This window comes from Crocodylus porosus, unplaced genomic scaffold (genome assembly GCF_001723895.1).
Source record: "Crocodylus porosus isolate Cpor-Errol unplaced genomic scaffold, CroPor_comp1, whole genome shotgun sequence".
In the NCBI taxonomy this organism is placed as follows: domain Eukaryota; kingdom Metazoa; phylum Chordata; order Crocodylia; family Crocodylidae; genus Crocodylus; species Crocodylus porosus.
The window spans coordinates 14,550,061-14,570,313 of record NW_017728927.1 but is presented as its reverse complement, the minus strand read 5'-3'; the positions used below and the strand labels follow the sequence as shown (position 1 = coordinate 14,570,313).

Here is a 20,253-nt window from a genome sequence, read left to right as displayed (position 1 = left end):
GTCTAGGTCCGATTGCAGCCTATTCCTCCCTTCTAGCGTGCCCACATCCCCCCACATCTTAGTGTCGTCAGCAAATTTGAACAGGGTGCTTTTTACCCCCTCGTTCAAGTCACTGATGAAGATGTTGAACGGTGCGGGCCCGAGGACCGAGCCCTGGGAGACCCCACTGCCCACATCCCTCCAGGTCAAACATGACCCGTCCACCACCACTCTGTCTGCGGCCCTCCAGCCAGTTGGTGACCCATCTGACTGTGTGGGTGTTGACACCACAGCCCCCAGTTTCTTAACGAGAACAGGGTGAGAGACGGTGTTGAAGGCCTTCCGAAAGTCCAGAAAGACTACATCCGCTGCTACCCCTGTGTCTAAGGATTTGGTGACCTGGTTGTAGAAGGCCACCGGGTTGGTCTGACGGGACCTGCCGCTAATGAACCCGTGTTGGTTGCCCCTAGGCATACTCTTCCCCACCGGCCCTTCGGGGACATGCGCCAGGATAATGCTCTCAAAAAGCTTGCCCAGGATCGAGGTAAGACTAACTGGCCTATAGTTTCCCGGTCCTCCTTCCTCCCTTTTTTGAAGATGGGAACCACGTTGGCCCTCTTCCAGTCCTCTGGCACCTCACCAGAGCACCACGAGTGCTCGTACAGCCGTGCCAGGGGTCCCGCAATGGCCTCAGCTAATTCCCTCAGCACTCGGGGGTGGACATCGTCCGGACCAGCTGATTTAAATACATCCAGACCCTCCAGATGTTCCCTGACTAGGTCCTCCCTGACCGCTGGCCTAGGCGCGCCTCCCCTGGGGCCTGAGGGGGGCCCAGTGGGGGGCTGATCTGGTCCCTGTTCAGGAAAATGGAGGCAAAGAAATTGTTAAATAGGTTAGCTATGTCGTCTGGTGTGACGACCAGGTTTCCCAGCATGTCTTGCAGGGGCCCCATGTTACCTGGTACCTTCTTTTTGCCCCCGATGTATTTAAAAAAGGACTTCTTGTTGTCCGTGACCCGGGAAGCTCGTCCCAGTCCGATCTCCGCCTTGGCCTTCCTGACTGCCCCCTGCATCTCCGAGCAACCGCAGTATAATCCCCCCTGGTGATGGCCCCTCCCTGCCATCGGGTGTGCGCCTCCCTTTTAGCTACGAGATCTTCCAAATCTTTGGATTTGGCCTCCTATTGTGACGAATTCAGGTGTTAATTGAACAACTGAAGTCTTCAAAATAGGAGGCCAAATCCATAGATTAGAGAAGTCAATGAGAGCCCTTCCACTGTTTTCAGCAGACTTTCAGTCTCATGCCCTGCTTCATTTACAACAGGCCCTTGGTGACATTACAAGAATCTGCTAGGAACGTATTTCTGCATGTTTAGTTGTGTACTCCCTTAAGGTAGGTAGGTTCTGCATTGGTTGAACTGATGGGAAAGTTACACTGCGTAAAAAAGCTGGAACACATAAATAGAGAGGTACAAAACACAACATGTGAAATCCCAGTTGCCTTCAAAAGGAGTTCTGAGAATGGGAATAGAGGTAAGCATCAGGCACACGGTCATGTAATAGGTGTATAGCAATTGTTTCTGCACCCTTGAACAAGTTTCCTATTTTCTGGGAATGATCTGCTTTTGTGTTTCCAAGCTAAGAAGATGCACAGCTTTCTTGATCTGATCCAAACTTTTACAGCCCACCTACAGTGCAGCCCACCTACAGTCTGCCGTGCCATTTGTTACAGGGAATGCGCCATTCTTGGCAACTGGAACAGAAAGGTCTTAGTGGGCTCTTCATTCTGTAATTAACAACTTAACAAATGGGAATTAAAAAAAAAAAAAAAGCAACACAACAGATTTAACAAAGGAAAAAGGACTTCTACGAATTCAATAGGAATGAAAGCAGAGCTGGGAGATGGCAGAAACAGAGGCCTAAGAAAGGGCAAGCTGGTGCTAGGCTTGAAAACACCGCCTCTCAATCTTCTCTTCGTCTGTTTGCTTAAGGAAGAGGGATCCATTAACAACACAGCTGGTTTCAAGTTCAGGGGACAGACACAGGCTTTAAATCGAGTCACTGGAGTGGGTTGAGATCAGCCGCATGCCCTTCAAAACAGAGAGAGTAGCTGGCACAGGTTCAGAAGCCTCTGCCTAACAAAACAAAAAAACTAACACGGTGGGGAAGATCCATGCAGAGGTGCAATTAAGTGAAAAGGAGCAGACGGTCCCACTCCTTCCTCACTTCTTCAAAGCCATTTGCACTTGCAAAGCAAAAGAATGTCCAAGAAGCATCCTATACAGAGCAGAGCGGAAAACCGGGCTGCTTTCACGGACAATTTAGGCAGCATTAGAAACTCCAGATCTGGAAGTTCCTTTTCTGATACCGAAGTGTACCGAACTGCCTCAGCTGGGACGGGTGCAGTCCCTCACCGGGGCTGGGGTCAACAAGCCCTTCATGTCTCACAGGAGCCTGCTGTCCCCATTGTGGCCATGGTCTGTTTGCCCATGCCACATCATGACCTTGCCTCTTGGAAGTGACAAATCTGTACCACCAAAAGGCGTAGTCCAGCCCGGGAGTACAGCCCACAGAGGAGCATGGGAGCATAAGGCAATCCCCGGCACTGTGGCTGCTGCAGGTTAATGTTATACTGATCCAGTGTGAACTGACTGAATCCAGGAATGTCATTGTTCCAAACTGAATATTTCATTTTTCTATGTTATTTGGGGCTGGGTGACACATGGATTAAAACAATGCAGGAAACAGCCCAATAGTCTATACTAGTCTGATCCAACAGCAACTGCCTCCAGGAATAAAATAAATCCATATGAATGAACTGACTGATCAGCCAGTGACAAAGACCAGACGATTTGTACGTGGGGAGTTTCCACTGCCACTTAGAGACAGTATATGTTCTTTTGCTCTGCAAGTGAAAATGGCAGTGAGGAAGGAATGGGACCATCTGCTTCTTTTCAATTTATTTCACCTTTGCATGGATCATTTCCACGGTGTTAGTTTTTCTATTCAAGAAAATGGGTAGATTTACGGCAGTATTGCAAAATAATTCCGGGCCCTGAAACCCAGATTCAGCCATTCTGGACATGGTCGTTGTCTCAGATTTCTCAGAAAGTATTATGCATCTGCTCTCGGAAAAAGCAGGCCCTTTTACAACATCTCACAGAAAGTGCCTCCTCTGAAAAATGTTTAGATTTAATATCTTATCAACTAGGCCAGAGTCAGTTGTAGAATGAAACATTTCAACCACAATGTTTTATGGTAAAGCAGCTTATCTTAATAGTATTGACAACAGGTTACAGTAGCATCTGCTACTGTCAAATTCAATTACATACCCTTGTTTTCACATGCTCATAACTTTTGAGATGTTCACTTTGGAAAGCGACTGCTTGTGACCTCAACTTAGGAAAAGTGCTGAAGAGCCCAGTTGTTTGATAACAGCAGAGGTTTGCACAGAGCCCTATTCCCAGCATGGTACGAAAGAGATGAAGAAGGGGGACTGATTAATTCTGCAACATGCACAGGTCACCTACATTAAAGATTACAGCCTCACAAGGGGTGCCCGCCAGCCCAAGTAATTCCCCACCCCTGGCCTAGCAAAACTTATTCAGACACTCACTTTTTGTATTATGGTAACTCCAAGCTGAGATCAGGACCCCAATGCACCAAGTGCTGTACAAACGCATAGCAATAGACAGTCTGCCTCAAGTGGTTACAGTCCAAATACACATAACAGATAAAGAGCGAGAGGGAAAAAGCATGCAGGTGGGAAGAGACTTGGGAAAGGTTACAGAATAGGTCAGTAGTAAGCTGTCAGCTCTACTGAATCCCAGGCCAGGGTTAAATCCACTCTAATTCCCTGCCTTGTTCTCAGTGAAGCTGTACAATAGAGACCTTCCCAGGTAGGTACATCGCACTGGATAATGGCTCTCTATTCAGGCTGCAGACTATATTGTAGGATGAGATGCAAAGGAATCTGGCTGGGATTCTGCCAAATGTTAAAAAAAAAAAAAAGAGGACAGACAAAAGGAGAGAGGAGTTCTGAAAAGCTCTGCAAGCAGTTGGCAGGTGTCCTGCAATCGCTCCTGCTGCAGCGTGCCACGGACCAGCCACAAACACCCTGAGGTATCAGTTATGAGACAAACACCAAAATGAGAAAGGTAAAGAGCCAGGAATGTCAGCAAGTGCTTTTTGTCATAAATGCCACCTGCTTATAAATGCCACCTGCTTTGTGATTTACACATAGAAAACACACAGCAGCACAAGCTGGGCATCTGAATAAAAGGAGAACAGGATAAGAAATGCAAGGGACTTTTCACAATACCCAAGATCTTTATATAATGTATTGAGGCCCAGTTGTGTGCTCAGCACCCGGCAGAACAGAACGCCAGCCACCTGCTCGCACCCCTTCCACCTCTGGATTAACTAGTGCCCCATTTCAGATGTTTCAGGGATTCTCACCTACTTAAATATTTCTAAAAACAACTCCCAAAATAAAAATAATAATCCTTCCTGAACCGCAGCCAGTCTCTCTGAGTGGGTGCGACGGCAATTAAAGCTCGACAAAGACAGAAGTCTTTCTTAATTGCTGAATACAGGCACTAGTGAGAGCGCACATCTCAAGCTGAAGTGCACCACTCCAGCTTAGATTGAAGGACCCAGCCCAATGCACCTTGAAGTCAGCGGGAGTCTTTCTGCTCGGCTTACCGCACTTTGGCTCAATCCCAGAGAGCAATCCTGTTGCAAAAAGTGAAGGTTACCTACCGTTTTACACACTTAGCTGCCCTCTTCTACATTCACCCTGGCTGCCTTTGGTGACGCATGTGGTATGTGCCTGGGTTTGACTTTTGCTTACGATCAACCAAAGGGCTTTCCAAATCCCATTCAGTTACAGCCAGGAAAAGCTGCCTACGCCCTACGGTTCTTCAGGTGAAGATAATGAGACTGCAGACAAGAGGGAAATGGGGTTGAACCTGGCACAGAGAATCCTCATTCTGGCTACGGCACGGGAAGGGAAGAACGTAGCCAATTTTCAGAATCTTAAATGAGCTGCGGAGCTGTGCAGGAGGGGAGGAGGAGGGAGCATCTATTCACAGTAACACAAGTGCAATCAGCGATGCTTTTTAATGGCCACTGTTCTGTCTAGAAGAGTCCTTTACATGATTGGACACTTCCATTTTCTTTTTAAGCCAGGCTTTAGTAACAATTCTAGCCATCACTTTTTTCCTACCTCTCATTATCTCTATTTCTATTTCAAGTGGAAAGCACTTGATCTCTCTGACCTGATGTCTAATCTTAGGTAAGAAAACAGCCCACTACAACACATGCCATTTTGTGCTCTTATTTAAACTGGAGTGCAGCTCCCACCACCCCACAGATACTCAGTCCTAATACATTAAACTTTAATGGTTAAGACCAAGGGCCAGATGCTATCCTTACATCTATGACAACCTGGAATAACTGAGACCAAAATCTGGTCCAAGGAATTTTATAGGAAGTACAGCGTGTTTCCCCAGTGTATGTGACCTTCCCCGTGCTGCATCTCAGCTCACTACAGTGAGATTACAGTATGACGTAAACACGTAGTACTAGCCGGAGATATGGATTTACCTCCAATACCGAAGCAAAATGCATATAATGGAAGGACTCCTCTCTGTTTTCTAAGCAGCCTGCAGCAAGGCATCCAGCCAAATTAAGATTTGTCTTTACTGATGAGCACTGATGGTTCCTTCTTCAAGCTCTGTTAAGTCAGGGCCTGATCCTATATCCCATCACTTCTGTGTCCTGGTCCACAGAGAAGCCTTGTCACTGGTACCACTCCTGCCCATAAGAGGTTGCAGGGACTGTTTGGCAACAACTGGAACACTTTAGAGAGGATTATATCCAGGCACAGCTGTTTTCTGAACAGTCCTCTATGCATAATTCAAGTCACATGCTCACTGCTTGCACCCAGCAAAGGTAGGCTGGGTGCAAGCAGCAAACAGGTGACTTGAATTATTGTGGGCAGTCTGATCACTAAATAAGTCATTTTCTTATCCTATCCCCTCTCCGTCCCTCATATGACCTGTAATGTAAATGCTGTCCCAATTTCACCAGATACAGCACTCAGTGCAAAGAGCCCAGCTTACTAAAGTGGCAAGCAACACACGACAGAATCACGCTCCTGCAGGGTTTGTTCTCTGCCCTGCTCCCGTGTTGTACGGGAACACAGGAGATTGGCTTTCACTTCAGCCACAGGGACTGCCCAGTGGGGAAAGAGCTAGCTGCACATCTTCCCTCCAGGTGCAGGGGCTGTGCTGCAGGCTGGAGGGGAGCTGGGTGCGGGATGCTTGGTGCAATATCCATCCTCAGCTGGTAGATGGTGCTTTGGGCACCAGAGGCTTTCAGAGCAGCCCCAGACTTCTCTAAACTGTGCCTGAGGACCAACACGGTCAGGGAGCCAGAACAAAACCCTCCCACCCCTGCTTTCTACTGAGCTGGATGCAGCAGACAGTTGGCCTTGGGGCTTCAGCAACTGAGAAACCATCAAGTTTGCCCAGGAAGCGGAAAGCCAAAGAAGCCAAAAGGAGAGCTGGTTCCGTGTCATTCTCTCCATTCTTCTCCTGGGACTTAGGAACTGCACTGAGGATTTCCCTGGAGGAAATCTCTAGACGCAAGCAGTGGGAGCAAAGGGATTCCCAAAGCTGCAGGAAGAGGCTAGTAGAATTAATAGGCTTAAGCCTGAAGTATGTCCTGCCTTTACTCCGCTTTAAGCCGTCCTTGCTATCTGCACTTCTGGTTTTGTGTCTGTCACAGATGTCAAACCTACCGTCCACACAGGGCCCTGCTCAGCTAGTCCAGCCACTGCTAACCAACTTCCTTGGCCAGTATGGAAAGCGATGTCTTATAACAGACATCTTGGCTGTAGACTCCGACCGGGTATTCGATTGGATTCTGTGACTGCAAGAGATCGTATCAATGTAATATTCTTTTCCCCTAAAACCTTCCATTGCTGCTGTCACTTCTGAGACGAGTCCACAAGAGCAGCATTGAGAGCGCTCCTGTAGACAGACTCTGGGCCTTTGTTAAAAAGCAGCATTGTCAAATTTTGCTCAGAGCAAGTACAGACAAAGCACGGGTTGAGACACGGCTGGCATCTCTTCCGTGCTGCGCTCTGCCTAGCGGAGCTTCGCCGGGGGCAGCAAAACTGGGAAACCCGAAGGGAAGAAATTCTAGTGCGAAGCCTGAGCTGCGGCAAAAAGCAGAGCTCAGTTGACTGCATTTTGAAACAGCTGCAGACAGACATCATTACAAAAGTGGACGGTGGTTTTTGCATCTGCCTAGGGGCTAGTCAGACAAGTATATTTGTGGTTTCTGAGCTGCACAGAGTCAGCACAGTAGCATGAATACTGGCTGTGCAGCACGTTGTTTTAGTCGGGCTAGAGATGGACTCCATCCGCCTTGTTCTCAACCAAATTTCAAACCTGGGGGGTGCTGAATAGAAGGTGTTGCATTGGCACAAATTCTAACCCCGACAACAGGCTCGTCAAGAACAACAGGGGTTGGAGGGTGGGCTGGTGCACTCCCAGGAGTCACACGGACCATCCTGGCAAGAACTAAAGAGCTTTGGCAGAGACACAGAGCCTGCTAGACAATGTAGGGTTAGAGCCCCCCCCCCCCAACAAGCTGCCAAGAGGAAGATTTCCCTACCATCACCCCCTTCCTGAAGTATCAATTGCAGCGAGAAGACTGTGGGCCCCATCCTGTGGACTTTTCTTGTGTCCACTTTTGGGCCCCCCACTACAGAAAGGATGTGGACAAATTGTAGAGTACGGCGGAGAGCAACAAAAATGGCGAGGGAGCAGGGGAACACGACTTGAGAGGCTGAGGGAACTGGGCTTATTTAGCCTGGAGAAGAGAAGACTGAGGGGAGATTTGACAGCAGCCTTTAACTACCTGAAAAGTGGGTCCAAAGAGGATGGAGCTGGACTGTTCTCAGATGACAGGACAAGGAGCAACGGGTTCAAGTTGTAGCAAGGGAAGTTTAGGTTAGAAATTAGGAAAAACCCTCTCACTAGGAGGGTAGTAAAACACTGGAGCAGGTTACCCAGGGAGGTGGTGGACTCTCCATCCTTGGAGGTTTTGAAGACCCGGCTAGACAAAGCCTTGGCTGGGATGATCTAGTTGGGGAAGGTCCTGCTTTGGGCAGGTCAGACTAGATGACATCCTGAGGTCCCTTCCAAACCGAACTTTCCTACGATTCTTCCTGCGAGGGCAGGAGGCAGGAGTTCCCCAAAGAGAACCTTGTAGCGCTCTTTTCCCTTTCTCCCCTCGTTATCAGCCTTCACAGAGGGAGAGCAAGAGTCTTGTGACCACTGACCCTCAGTAATTACAGTGCATTGTAAGCAGACTCAGGTCCCTGCCATTAGAGCAGGCGTGGGCAAGTATTTGGCCTGGAGGGCCACTTACCAAACTTTGTAGTTAAGGACCACATGCATGCACATGCACGTGCACACAGGCATGTGCAAGCAGACACACATACACACACAAGCTCCCCTGCACAAGCTCTCTTCAGCTCTTCTTTTGGAGCCAGCAGGCAGAGGGAAGTATCTTTGGGCCTTCTCTCAATAGCCTCCTCTCCTATAGCTATCCCTACAGGAGGTCAGAATATGTGTCAAGGGACTTTAGCATATTCAGCATGTTGTCCCAAGTAGAGCCCCAGGAAATGTGAAGGTAATCAGCCTAGGAACTAATACAGTCCCTGCCATTGTAATATCAGGGCAGCTGCTACATCCAACATGTAAAAAAAAAAAAGAGAGGTAGTTTTAATTTTAACTGAGTCACAAAAGATAGAAAAAGATTGCAGAGGGTTTTGCCCAGCAAGTCTCATTAAACTAAAGCAGGCACTAAAGCTCTCCTGCCCTAGCCAGGGCAACACTGGGAAGTATGCTTATGAAACCAGTTGGGTATGATAGTCTTCACTTCTCATCTCTGACCCTAGGGTAGGATGCTGCACTCCAGTGAGATGTGAAAAGGAGAGATTTTCAGAGGGGCTGAGTACCCACAATTAATGAAGCCCATGGGATTGGTAACAGCTCAGGCCAGTAGCTCTTAAGGAGCTGTGGGTTCCTTGATGGCAAAGCCCTACAGGATTGTGAGATGTTGTTCATTAATAAAAGCCTTACACAGCTATAATTAGGGGAATGCTAAACTCCCCATCTTTAACTCTACATGCAAGAGTCCTGGAAATGCAAGAAATAAAAAATCCATGTGGTTCAAAATCCCAGCAATATCCTGGAGCCTATTTTAACTACAAGAGCTCAGTGAAACTGCCCATTCATTGCATTAGTCTTCCAGCCATTGATGGCATAGGTGTCAAGCAACTCCTGGCAGAGAGACTGCATTTTAGCCCGTTCTTCTCTGCATCAGAAGAGATGCTAAGAAAAAAAGAATGAATAATGTTCTGGGGAAAGAAACACGAATAATGTTCTGCCCAAATAGATATCTTGGTTTCAATCCAACACTTGGAGCAGTGAGGGGGGGTTAGCAATAATTTCCCGTTGCAGATGCATAGAGCAGAATGATGGCAAGCCAACAAGATACTGTTAACAATTAAAGCACAGGGATAAATGGAGACAGGATACCACAGACCTATATTAGGGACAGCACAGATGTGCACCACTCCTGGAGACTCAAGAAGACTGTTTCGAGGTTGCAAGAAAACCATTGTTACTGAGCCCCTCAGTAAGAAGCAGGATGTGATTTGGGTCCAAGCCAGCTAGCTTGTGGCTTTATTAGCAGTGCTAAGCCATCTGCAGACCCAATGCAACACAGTTCTTATTTCAAAAGCGACTAGATCCCTACGCTGGAAACACCAGAAAGCCCGTTCCTGTACTAGGCACCATGTAACCAGAAGCAGGCACTCAAGGAACGGGGAAAAAATTTTTTAAAAAAAAATGTGGTTACCCACTCAAAGTACAATCTTCAAACAAAGGTCAATCAAAATGGTACTGGAAGCATCAGGAATGATTTACCCGAGTATCATTTCCCCTATATGCGAATGAGGAAACAGAGCCTGGGAGTCAAAGAGGTCAAGCGACTTCCGGGGGGAGAGGAGGGGAAAGCACCACGCTCTTATCGATTCAGGGTGGGACCCGCAGGTGGAAGCTGCTGGATTCTGTCACTGAGTGGCTCGGTGACCTTGGAAAAGTCACGTTACAGCCCTCTAGAGAACAGAGGTTGTACTAAATAACCAACGTTAACTTTCACACCTCAATTCATACAAAGAGTCCTTAATCACAAGTGAAATGCCGTTGACCTTGTTGGAAATCGCTCAAAGGAGGAGAGTTTACAGAGCCTATAGCTATAAAGTGATATAGCTGGGACTGGCCAAATGATTTGCTTTTAAGGGTGACAGGCAAGGATGTGGGAGTCAGGGGACAAGTTTTCAAAACTTGGGAGTGTTGTTTTGGAAGCCTGCTGTTGTGTTCCTTATCCGTGTGTTATTTGTCATTCATTGTAGGCTGCTCTGAGCCTTTCTGGATAAGGTGGGAGATTACTGTTATAAATAATGACAATAATAAATGCCAGAGTGAAGCCCACAGGCCTGTCAGAGGTAAGGCTAGAATCAGAAAGGTTCTGCATTCCCTGTAAATCAAGTCACTAAACCTTACCCCCTCTACAGAGAAAGAAATTCTGAGTAAAAAAGACATCAAATTAGCACATATATTGCATACATATGTAAAGAAGCAATCTTTTCCCCTTTAAATGACAAGTCTTTGAGAGGGCAACTGAGCTTCCATAGTCCAGCCTGAATTTTTTTTTTATTTTTCCCTAATAAAATGAATGCAGTCTTAAAGGACCATGAAAGAGGTTTTTCTAATCGATCCTGAGAAACATTACTCTCTGCAATAAATGGGGCTCTGACTGAGCACCTCGGGGATGCTATGTGCTTTACTGATGGAGAACAGTGTAGTAACTTTCTGAAAAGGACCAGGGTTTTTGAGGGATAAAGACGACACTGTTTTCCTTTATAGAAATAATCCCACTGAGATAAGTGCTATGCACTGATCATGGCATAACAGAGCGATTTACCATCATTTTCCAATCATTCCTATAATTGCAAGTGCTGAGAATGGTTGCCAAGAATCATTTTAGAATAAAAACAAGATCTGCAAACACTTTGCAAATGAACAACTTTTTTACTAGGTCTGGATACATGCTCTCACCCCTGGGGCTTCCAACATCCAACATGGAGCATTGCAGCAGGGTCAGGGGTCAGACCAGATGATCAGTGGTGCCTCCTAGCTTAAAATCTAAGGACACCTACAGAGAATCCTGTGAATCCTCCAAACTCTTCTCCTCATCTTGGGCCAAACAGTCTTGACTCAGTTTTAGTACTTCCCAGGATTGCTCAAGCTGGGAATGCACTTCCAAACCAATAAGCAAAACCTCCTTCTTCAACTCATCTCATTACCTGAAACAACATCTGCAGGGGTGACACAGCTGGGAGGAACAGTAGGTGAAGTCACCTGCCTTTCAGGCAACACTGGGCGCATTTACACAAGACACTAAATGTGCAGTAGACATTACCGCATCACAGCAAAAGCCGTGCTAATGCACTGTAGAACTGGTCTAACGCGCATTAGCATCACTAAAAGACGGAGCCGGCACTACTGCACAGTAACGTACTGCACATTGAGTTAGTACCTGTTATAACACGTGCTAAACTTAATGCGCAGTAACAACAGCGCATTAATGCACTTGTAGACAAAGCCGCTGTGACTCCGTCCTTAAGTGCATTTCCTTCCAGGGTCCCCATCCTGCAACAAGCTGACTACAAGAGTTGTCAAGTGTGCTCATCCCCTTGCTGGATTGGGCCTTATGAATGAATTGAAGTGAAAGACCAATATACTCCAATCCTCTCTTTCCCTTCCCAGTGCTAGAGCAACGTAATGTGGAACAGACTATGGGAGTTCAAGAAGGTTGGGTCTACAACTCCAGCACCTGCCTTGGGTGAACGGTGACTCCAGACACAACCATGGAGAGCCTCTCTGCACTTGTCCTAGCCCGAAACCTTATTTCCTGGACATACTGAGTTAACTGTGGCACTAATAAAAACAGCATCTTTCCAGTTGAGAGAGTAGCATCTTGGAGTATGTTTTCTTGAAGAAGAACTATTTAGAAAGATGGAGGAGTTAAAAATTGGCATTTTTATAGCATTAGCTACTGAAGGATCTAGGGAATGACCAAGCAATTGATTCCCCCTGCATCATCCAACGGTAGTTATTAAATAAAACTCCATGTGCGGTACAAGCTAAAATATTAGAGGCAGCAGCTGAGAAAACAAATAAAGGCTGTTTACCAACAAAGATATTTAGTTACTTACTGACAGTCAAGAGATGTTGGCTTGTAATAAAATGGTGGCATTTTAGATTCATACTTTGCTTTTGCTACATTGTTTCCATTCGAGGCCAGAAACTGCAAAAGAAAAAAAAAAACAACCAAACAGTAAAAATTGAGCAGTGTTAGCCCTGGTTTCCTCACCCTCCAAAATTTCTCCAGAATAAAACAATACCATATGTCAGTGGGAGTCAACATTTCTGCTCCCTGCCTTGTGCTCCCTGCCCAACCTGCTGCTGTTTTCTGCTCCTTGCCCTACCTACCATTGTGCGACCTGTCCCCTTCCCGATCTTCTACATGCCACGCAGAGGCTGGCCCAGGTCACTTCTGGCATGTGTACCACTGATTGACCACCCCAGCCGTGTCGCATACACTTATTAGATGGCTCCATGTGAGATACTTATGGATGGAAACACCAAGTCTACTATGGATGTGTCCACAGGATGGGACCCAAGAGTCATACCAGAGGGATGTGAAGCACTCGAAACATCTCATGTTCAATGTGTCCTGGGATGCAGGTTGGTACAACTCTCTCCATGGGCACAGAAAATGAAGGGATTCTCTGTAGTACGTCTGGCATGGAAAGCCCCACAGCAAACTGCTTATTACTTACAGGAGAAGCTCCCACTCCTCCCTCCAAAGGAACCAGACTCAGCTGTCAGCTAGTTGAGTTTCTATCTCTTCTAACCAGTTGCTCTCAGGAGGCTACACATCAGGGAGGGTACCACAGAGGCTGGCAGAAGGATGAGAATTAACAGCCTCCTTCCAACAAAGGTGGATGCTCCGTCTTGTTCACATCCACAGGACAAACCCAGGCATTGGTCAGACGTGAGAGATCCACGCTCGTTTGCATGGGAGCCAAACACATGCAAGTGAGGACACAATCTGACCAAGTATATTCCATTTCATACTTTGGGACACGCCAAGTTTTGCCATCAGGCAACCGTCTCCTGCTGCAATCGGTACAATCTGGAGGGTACAATCTGACATCAAGCCTGCTCCCAGCTACACTCACACCCTAGAGAGAGAGAGAACACCCTCCACTAATGATCCTTTGACTTTAAAAAAAAAAAAAAAAAAAAAATCTGTAAATCCTTATGCTATTTGGGAGAGATTAAGTGATCAGCATGTGCAGGGCAAAACGCCAGAGCAATGCCACTCAAGTAACCCAGCTCTTTCGAGAGAGCTCCCTATGGCTGCTGGTGCATGAGGATCCACTGCCCTTAGTAATTACAGTGCACTGTAAGCAGATTCAGGCCCCTGCCATTAGGGCAGGGGTGGGCAATTATTGGGGCTGGAGGGTCACTTACCAAGCTTTATAGAGCTGTTGAGGACCACACACATGCACATGTGCAGACAAACATGCACGCACACAGGCACACGCAAGCAGACACACATACACAAGCTCCCTGCACTCTCCCTGTACCCTTCCTCTCCCCCAAGTACCCAGCACATGGCTGGGCTGGGCAGGAGCCACACCAGCTGCACCCACACGGCCCGAAGGGGCACGTGGGGAACATAGAGCAGCACAAACCCAGTCACGTGCAGCCAGGCTGGGCCAGTGCCACACTGTGTTCCCACATACTGGTTCAGGCCATGAAGACACAGCTGGATTATCTGGTGAAGCTCCCGACTGACCTGGCCACGTGCCAGGGACTTGGGGCTGGAGTCAGGCCACATGCCAGGGTCAGGCAGGAGCCACACGAGCTGCTCCAGCTGTGCCCACATAGCGCAGCCCGAAGCAGCACGCGGGAACACAGCGCAGCACCATGTTAGCAGAGCTCGCACCGCTACCAGGCCCCAGCCCGGCCCCGCAGGGTCCGGATAACCTCCGGCTCCTGACCCTCTTTCCCTGCCAGTGGGGAGAACCAGACCCGAGCTTTGACTCTTGCTGGGCAGGGCTGTCTGGTCTGCGAACAGCCGCACGGTCAGAGCTGCACGCAGATAGCCTTCCCAGGAGCTCAACATCCCCTGCCTTGGCGTCTACACTGGGGGCTGTGTGGTAGGGCGGGGAGGGGTGGACCAGGACAGGGAATGGCTGCCTGGCCACTGGAGCTGCTCCTGCAACTGGCTACAGCATGGGGAAGGAAGAAGGGCAAGAGGTGCCAAAAGCCAGGGCAGCTGTGGGCCAGATACAATTCATCTTCAGAGGAGCAGCCACAGGCCAGAGAGAATCATTTGGCAGGCCAGATCCAGCCCACAGGCCACACTTTGCCCACCCCTGCATTACGGAAAGAAGTTGTATGTCAAAGCTGTATTGACAAGAGTCCTTGCAATTCACACCAGTGGGGGAGTGTGACCAGGGACTGACGATCTGCATGACTGCTCTCCTGAGACACGACCAGCATGAGCCACGTTCCTTTGAAACACTGTGGAAAAGGAAGTCCAGCCATTCTGGGGAGAGGCTTATGAGAGGCAGAGCGCTCCCCGATACCGTGCAAAATGTCTTCCTTGTCATTGCTGGACTTGGGGTGAGCCAATGAATCAGGGAGCACATCTTGCCATCGGCCCACATTCAGGATTCTCACCGGTGCGCAAGGAATGACAGGTCAAGGCCCAAAACAACCTGCCTTGGACTGGATGTTATGGAGTGCCATCGGTTTTCTTACAGTTGTGCAATACAAGGCAGGAAGCATATAGCCATCCACTAAAGCCAATGAGAGTTTAACCAAACAAGAAGGGGGACAGGCTGACACGATCCCACCCTCTGGTGTTTGCCCCAGTAAAAGTAAAGCATATGGCTCTTTATGGCAGAACAAGACACGCTTATTTTTAACCTTAACATGGGACTAGCTTGGCAGGTATTTTTTCTTTCATTTAAAATTAGGCCAAACAATGACAAGATGCTATTACCGAATCTGAAATCATCCTGCAGATACTGAAAGATGCAGCCCTTAGAAATTTATAAATAGCCTGAAGAGCCTTAAAGCAGAACAGAAAGCAGAAGAGGTAGACTGCCATTAATTCCACACTTACTGTTTATAACACAGCACAGACTACGATGTTGCCCTCCCACCTGCCAGCACTGCAATACCAGGAAGCATTGAACCACCAGCAAGGAGCTGGGGACCTAGAGGCCTCAAGTTCTCTTCCTGCCTCTGACACTCAGTGGTCTACATCAGCATTTCCCAACCTTGTCGCCCCACTGCACACTTACCTAAATAAAGAAGCACCGCAGCACACCGGATGCAGAGCAGGAGGGGGTTGGGAGGGGGCGGGAACGGCGCCTGGCCAGCTAGATGTTGCTGGGGAGGGGTGGTGTGCGGCCAGCTGGACAGCATTTTGGGCTGCAGCCACGCTCCCCGTCTGTCTGTGTCCACAGCAGGAGCAGGTTGGGGGCTGTGGCTCCAGCCCACAATGCTGCGGCACACCGGTTGGGAAACACTGGCTTCAATAGAAAATAAGGCTGCATGAAGCTTCGGTCCCAGATTCAATTCGGCGGAGATTTGACCTGATTCGGTGGCCAAATCTCTGCCTCAGGAGACCCTTTAATCTCTCTGAATCGAATCTGAACCCTCCAAATCAATTCAGAAAGATTCGGAGATTTGGACAAAGACACAGCTTTAAATGTTTTTTCTACAAACCTCTAGGTAGCAGGGGCTGGCGAGTGCTGTGGCGCTGGGATGCACGGAGTATCCCACGGGAGCATGGGGGGCTCCCCAGTGCACTTGGCAGCAGATCTGGAAGTGGACCGGAAGCACTTCCAGGTCCGCCGGGGAGTGCACAGGGCCCTCCCCCCATACCTCCCTGGATCGGCAACTGGTGCCTCCTGGGTTGGGGAGGCACCCAGGGTCCCCCTGTGGCTGATCACTGAGCTGGGAGGGTGTGGGGAGCCCCCCAGTGCACTTCCCGGCAGACCCAGAAGTGGACTGGAAGCACTTCCAATCCACTTCTGGGCTCACTGCTGAGCATGTGGAGGGCCCCCCTGCACTCCTGTGGGACGCTCCATGCGCCCCAGCACTGCAGTGATCATGAGCTGCGCTGGTACCTCGTATGTAGACACAGTTTTTAAAAAAATGTCTATGTCTGAATCACTGATTCTCTGAAACAGCATCAAATCTTCAGATTCGGATTTGGCCAAATTGAATCAGGGACAGTGATCCGAATCAACGAATTGAATCCCTGCCCCCAGTTCAGGCCGAATCTGAATTGAATAAGGCCCACTTTGCACACCCCTAACAGAAAATGCACTCCTAACACTTACTGAGCAACAACTGATATCATCAGCCCTGTTCTATAAGTCGGGGAAAGTTAGCATCCAGGACTGAAATTCTAACTCTACCTCAATGAGAGATTCCCCCTCATCCCCACTGACTTCAATGGAGATCAGATGTCATGCAGTTTCTAAGACATGGGCTCTGAATTTGGGGGCCATCAAGATACCTTGGGCCTGATGCTCAGAGGTCCTGGGTACTCGCAATGCCCTCTGATGTCATAGGGGACATCAATGCTGAGCTCCCGCTACTGTGGAGTAGCCAGCCAAGACTGGAGAAACCCAAAAGTCAGAGTACTTTGGAAAAGCTGAGCCCTCAAGTGACATACCTAAGGTCCCCACCATGCCACTGTCACAAGTAAGGCTAAAATCTAGGTTTGCTAAAGAAGAAACCAACAGGAGGTAGTTAACTTAATAAATTAAGGCACCTTTAAAACTACTTACTACTACATCTCAGCAGCAACGGTCCCTGTGTAATGCGGAGCTGTTCGCTGTACTCTGACATGACAAACTTGCATGGGAATCCTGCATCTCCTGCCTGTATTGGCCTTCATTTCCTACTGATCTAATTCCATCAGTTGATAAGCTGGAAACCTACACAGCTACACATTTTCATGCTCCCCCGATTCAATAGCGAACGACATCGGAATATAGAGAAAGCTCCTTCTTTCGATGAAACCCAAGCCAGCCACAGTTTCCCTCAGCAGAGGGTCTTGCAATATAGTGCAAACCCCAAGCTTTCAAAACATGAATAAATGCCTCCTGCCCCCAATTTACATTGGGGTTACATGTTCAAGCTTTTTTACAATGGTCACCAAGACTATATCCTTTCTTTTAAAATAAAAGCCAATTTTTCTCATGTTAAAAAAAAAAAAGTCACATGACTCCAGGAATTGAGACTGGTCAAATATAATAAACTCAAGATAAAGCAGGGCTGTTAAAAGCATCCTCCTTTTTTGACAGGGCTGTCATATGCAATTTCATCCACCCGATTGTGTTCATTCCACTTTTTTTTTTTTTTAATTGATATATTTGCTATCACCGAGTTTAAAGCTTCTTGAGAGGCTTAGGCAGGCAAGGCTCTTCTTGCGAGAGGATTGGGTTTCACAGGTAGAAGACTTTTTCTGGAAGAGACTTTGATAGAGTCTATTCTCATCTTAGGGACAGCAATAACTATACTACAATTGGGTGGGAGAGGGATGACTGTCAACCATAAAATAAGATTCACTGGGATGGTCTTTAGAAGGATTAGGAAATGAAGCTGATTTATTCCACAGTATAAACATCTTGTATCTGGAAAATGCACTTGTTGCTTGTTAGTTATTACATAGGCTGCACAAAGGATTACATTCATAGCTACAGAGCTCTCTCCCCCACCCTCAGAAACGGTTTCAGGGCCCTTATTTTGGTTTACTGGAGCCAAAAGGCACAGCCTAGACTTGGCTGATGTTTGAACCAGTGATAAATAAGCCAGATTGCCGCTTCGCAAATTCTGTGTTGAATGTTAAATTCCACGTACCTCAACTTGTGCATCATCCCACTCATCCAACTGAATAGATTTCAGTTTGCTGACTTGGGGAATACTGCGATGTAATCCGGCACAATTCAAACAGATGAACAGTCCTAGGCTGTAGGATGCCCAGTCTGGGTCTGAAAGCCAAAGGAAAATAGCATTACAATGAACTGGAGTACAAAACGTAGCAAGGAGGAGGGGGGCGGAAGTGGAATACAAAATAATGCAATCTGGACATCTTCAAGGCTCAAGATACCTTTACAAAAGCGAAGTTCTCATTCTAAGAGTGCTCAATACACATATAAAATGTACATGCAAAAAGCAAACTTGAAAGTCTGACCTTCAAAGTGATCAACAGTGCATTTGCAAATATCTGGTCCTCCTTGTGTTTGCACAAAGCTACCTTTGCACGCACTAGGGCAGCAATTGCATGCACAAATTGTGTGAATACAAACTGAACATCTAATTGCATAAATAACTATCACAAAATTCACTCTCTCTTTATTCTCTGCATTTGCACAGAAAACAAAGAGACTTTCTACATTTTCTTGATAAACCCACCTCCTGCTAAGAACATGAGGCACAGTACACAACAATAAAATACATTAAAAAATTCAACTGAGAAAGTCATAAAAAGCCAGCAAGACATCACGAGAATATAGAAGTTCTAGCACTGAGGCTCACAGTCACTGACATTACACGACAGGAAAGGCATCTCAGCCAGGAGAGTTTTTCAACCTTTGAGTGGAAGAGAGTTACCCCTGAACATGTACTAGATTGCATTTCCTAAAACAAAGGGTTAAAATAACCTGAAGAGATTAACAGAGAAAAACAACAACTGCCAGGCTAGGACCCCCACACACCAGCCTCCTCCTGCGTCACAAACAATCCCAATACAAGAAGCTTTGGTTGAACTCTTGAGTAATAAATGTCAGCTCTCACAAGTCCACCTGAATCCAAGAAGAAGAGTTTCCTTCCCAGCAACTAAATCAGTTGCAAAACTCTCATACAAGTCCATTTTTGCACCTCTATTCCCAATTTAGGGCCTGATCCCACCATATTCCCAGAGCAGTCGGACATCCTTACCCCTGCTAAAGTCCATAGGGGCAGAGACGCACTTTGCACTGGATCAGGCCATCGGTGACTACGGGGGGCGGGGGGTGGGGACGACTCTATCACTCTCCTGCACAGTCAGAATTTGTTTATTCTCTTGCAGTAATTATGCTAAACATTTACTCTACACAGGGCAGTAATTATTTATAACAAGGAAGGGAATAGTTTTTCTCCTTATACATATTTAATGGTCCACTTTTATTGCAATTAGTCTGACAGAGCTGAAGGAATCAGCATAAGGCGGCAATGGTTGAGGAGACGCCAGCTACACAGCAACCCTAGTTTTCTCCTGTCAGCTTGGAGAAATTGCTTGGTCCTATCTTTCAGAGTGAACCACATGAACTGCATTCCCTGCCGCACCCCAGAAGACGCATGCTTGGTTAGCGATGGCACCCTGCAGCTTTGTTATTCAAATCGAGCGATATTAATTGTCGCTGTTCAGGTGTGTTGGGGCACCAGCCACCAAGGCTCAAACTAGGGATAAATCCACCAGCGTGTGAGAGACCCCCAGCAGCCGAGCATCTTCCACTCCCATCGAGGTCAATGAGGCACTGGACCTGGCAGACGTTCACAAGCAAGCTCCCCAGCGGGATTCTTTGGTCACCAACACCCGTGCTCCTTTGTTGGCTTGGAGGGAGTTCATCAGGTTTTATGCTGATGGCATTCAGAGAGGAAGCTGTTCCCATGTATTTCTAGCACAAAGAATGCCAGCAAGGATTAGATTACAGATGCACCCAGCTGACATTGAAAATAAAGTATTTTATATGCCCACACACACATTTCCACACTCATTCTTTGCATTTCATAGAATCATAGAAGCCGGGTCGGAAGGGACCTTGTAGATCTTCAAGTCCGACCCCCCGCCTGGGCGGGAGAAAAGACTGGACTCAAACGAGTCCAGCCAGGTAGGCATCAAGCCTCTTAAATATCCCCAGGGTAGGGGCCAGCACCACTTCCCTAGGAAGTTGGTTCCAGCTCCTAGCCGCCCTAACTGTGAAGTAGTTCTTGCGGATGTCTAATCTAAATCTACTCTCTAATAATTTGTGTCCATTGTTCCTT

At 47.5% G+C, this 20,253-nt stretch overlaps 1 protein-coding gene across 1 annotated transcript in view; it reads right to left on the bottom strand.

The window, feature by feature from the left end:
- The window catches only part of ADAP1 (ArfGAP with dual PH domains 1), a 91,703-nt gene extending 72,520 nt beyond the window's left edge, over nucleotides 1-19,183 (bottom strand). The window contains exons 1-3 of the mRNA XM_019542156.1: nucleotides 19,168-19,183; nucleotides 18,088-18,251; nucleotides 12,342-12,433 (exon numbers count right to left, since the gene is read on the bottom strand). Of these exons, the coding sequence (XP_019397701.1) occupies nucleotides 12,342-12,433; nucleotides 18,088-18,251; nucleotides 19,168-19,183 (272 nt within the window). The remainder of the gene's footprint in view (nucleotides 1-12,341; nucleotides 12,434-18,087; nucleotides 18,252-19,167) is intronic.
- Between the last annotated feature and the right edge of the window lie 1,070 nt (nucleotides 19,184-20,253).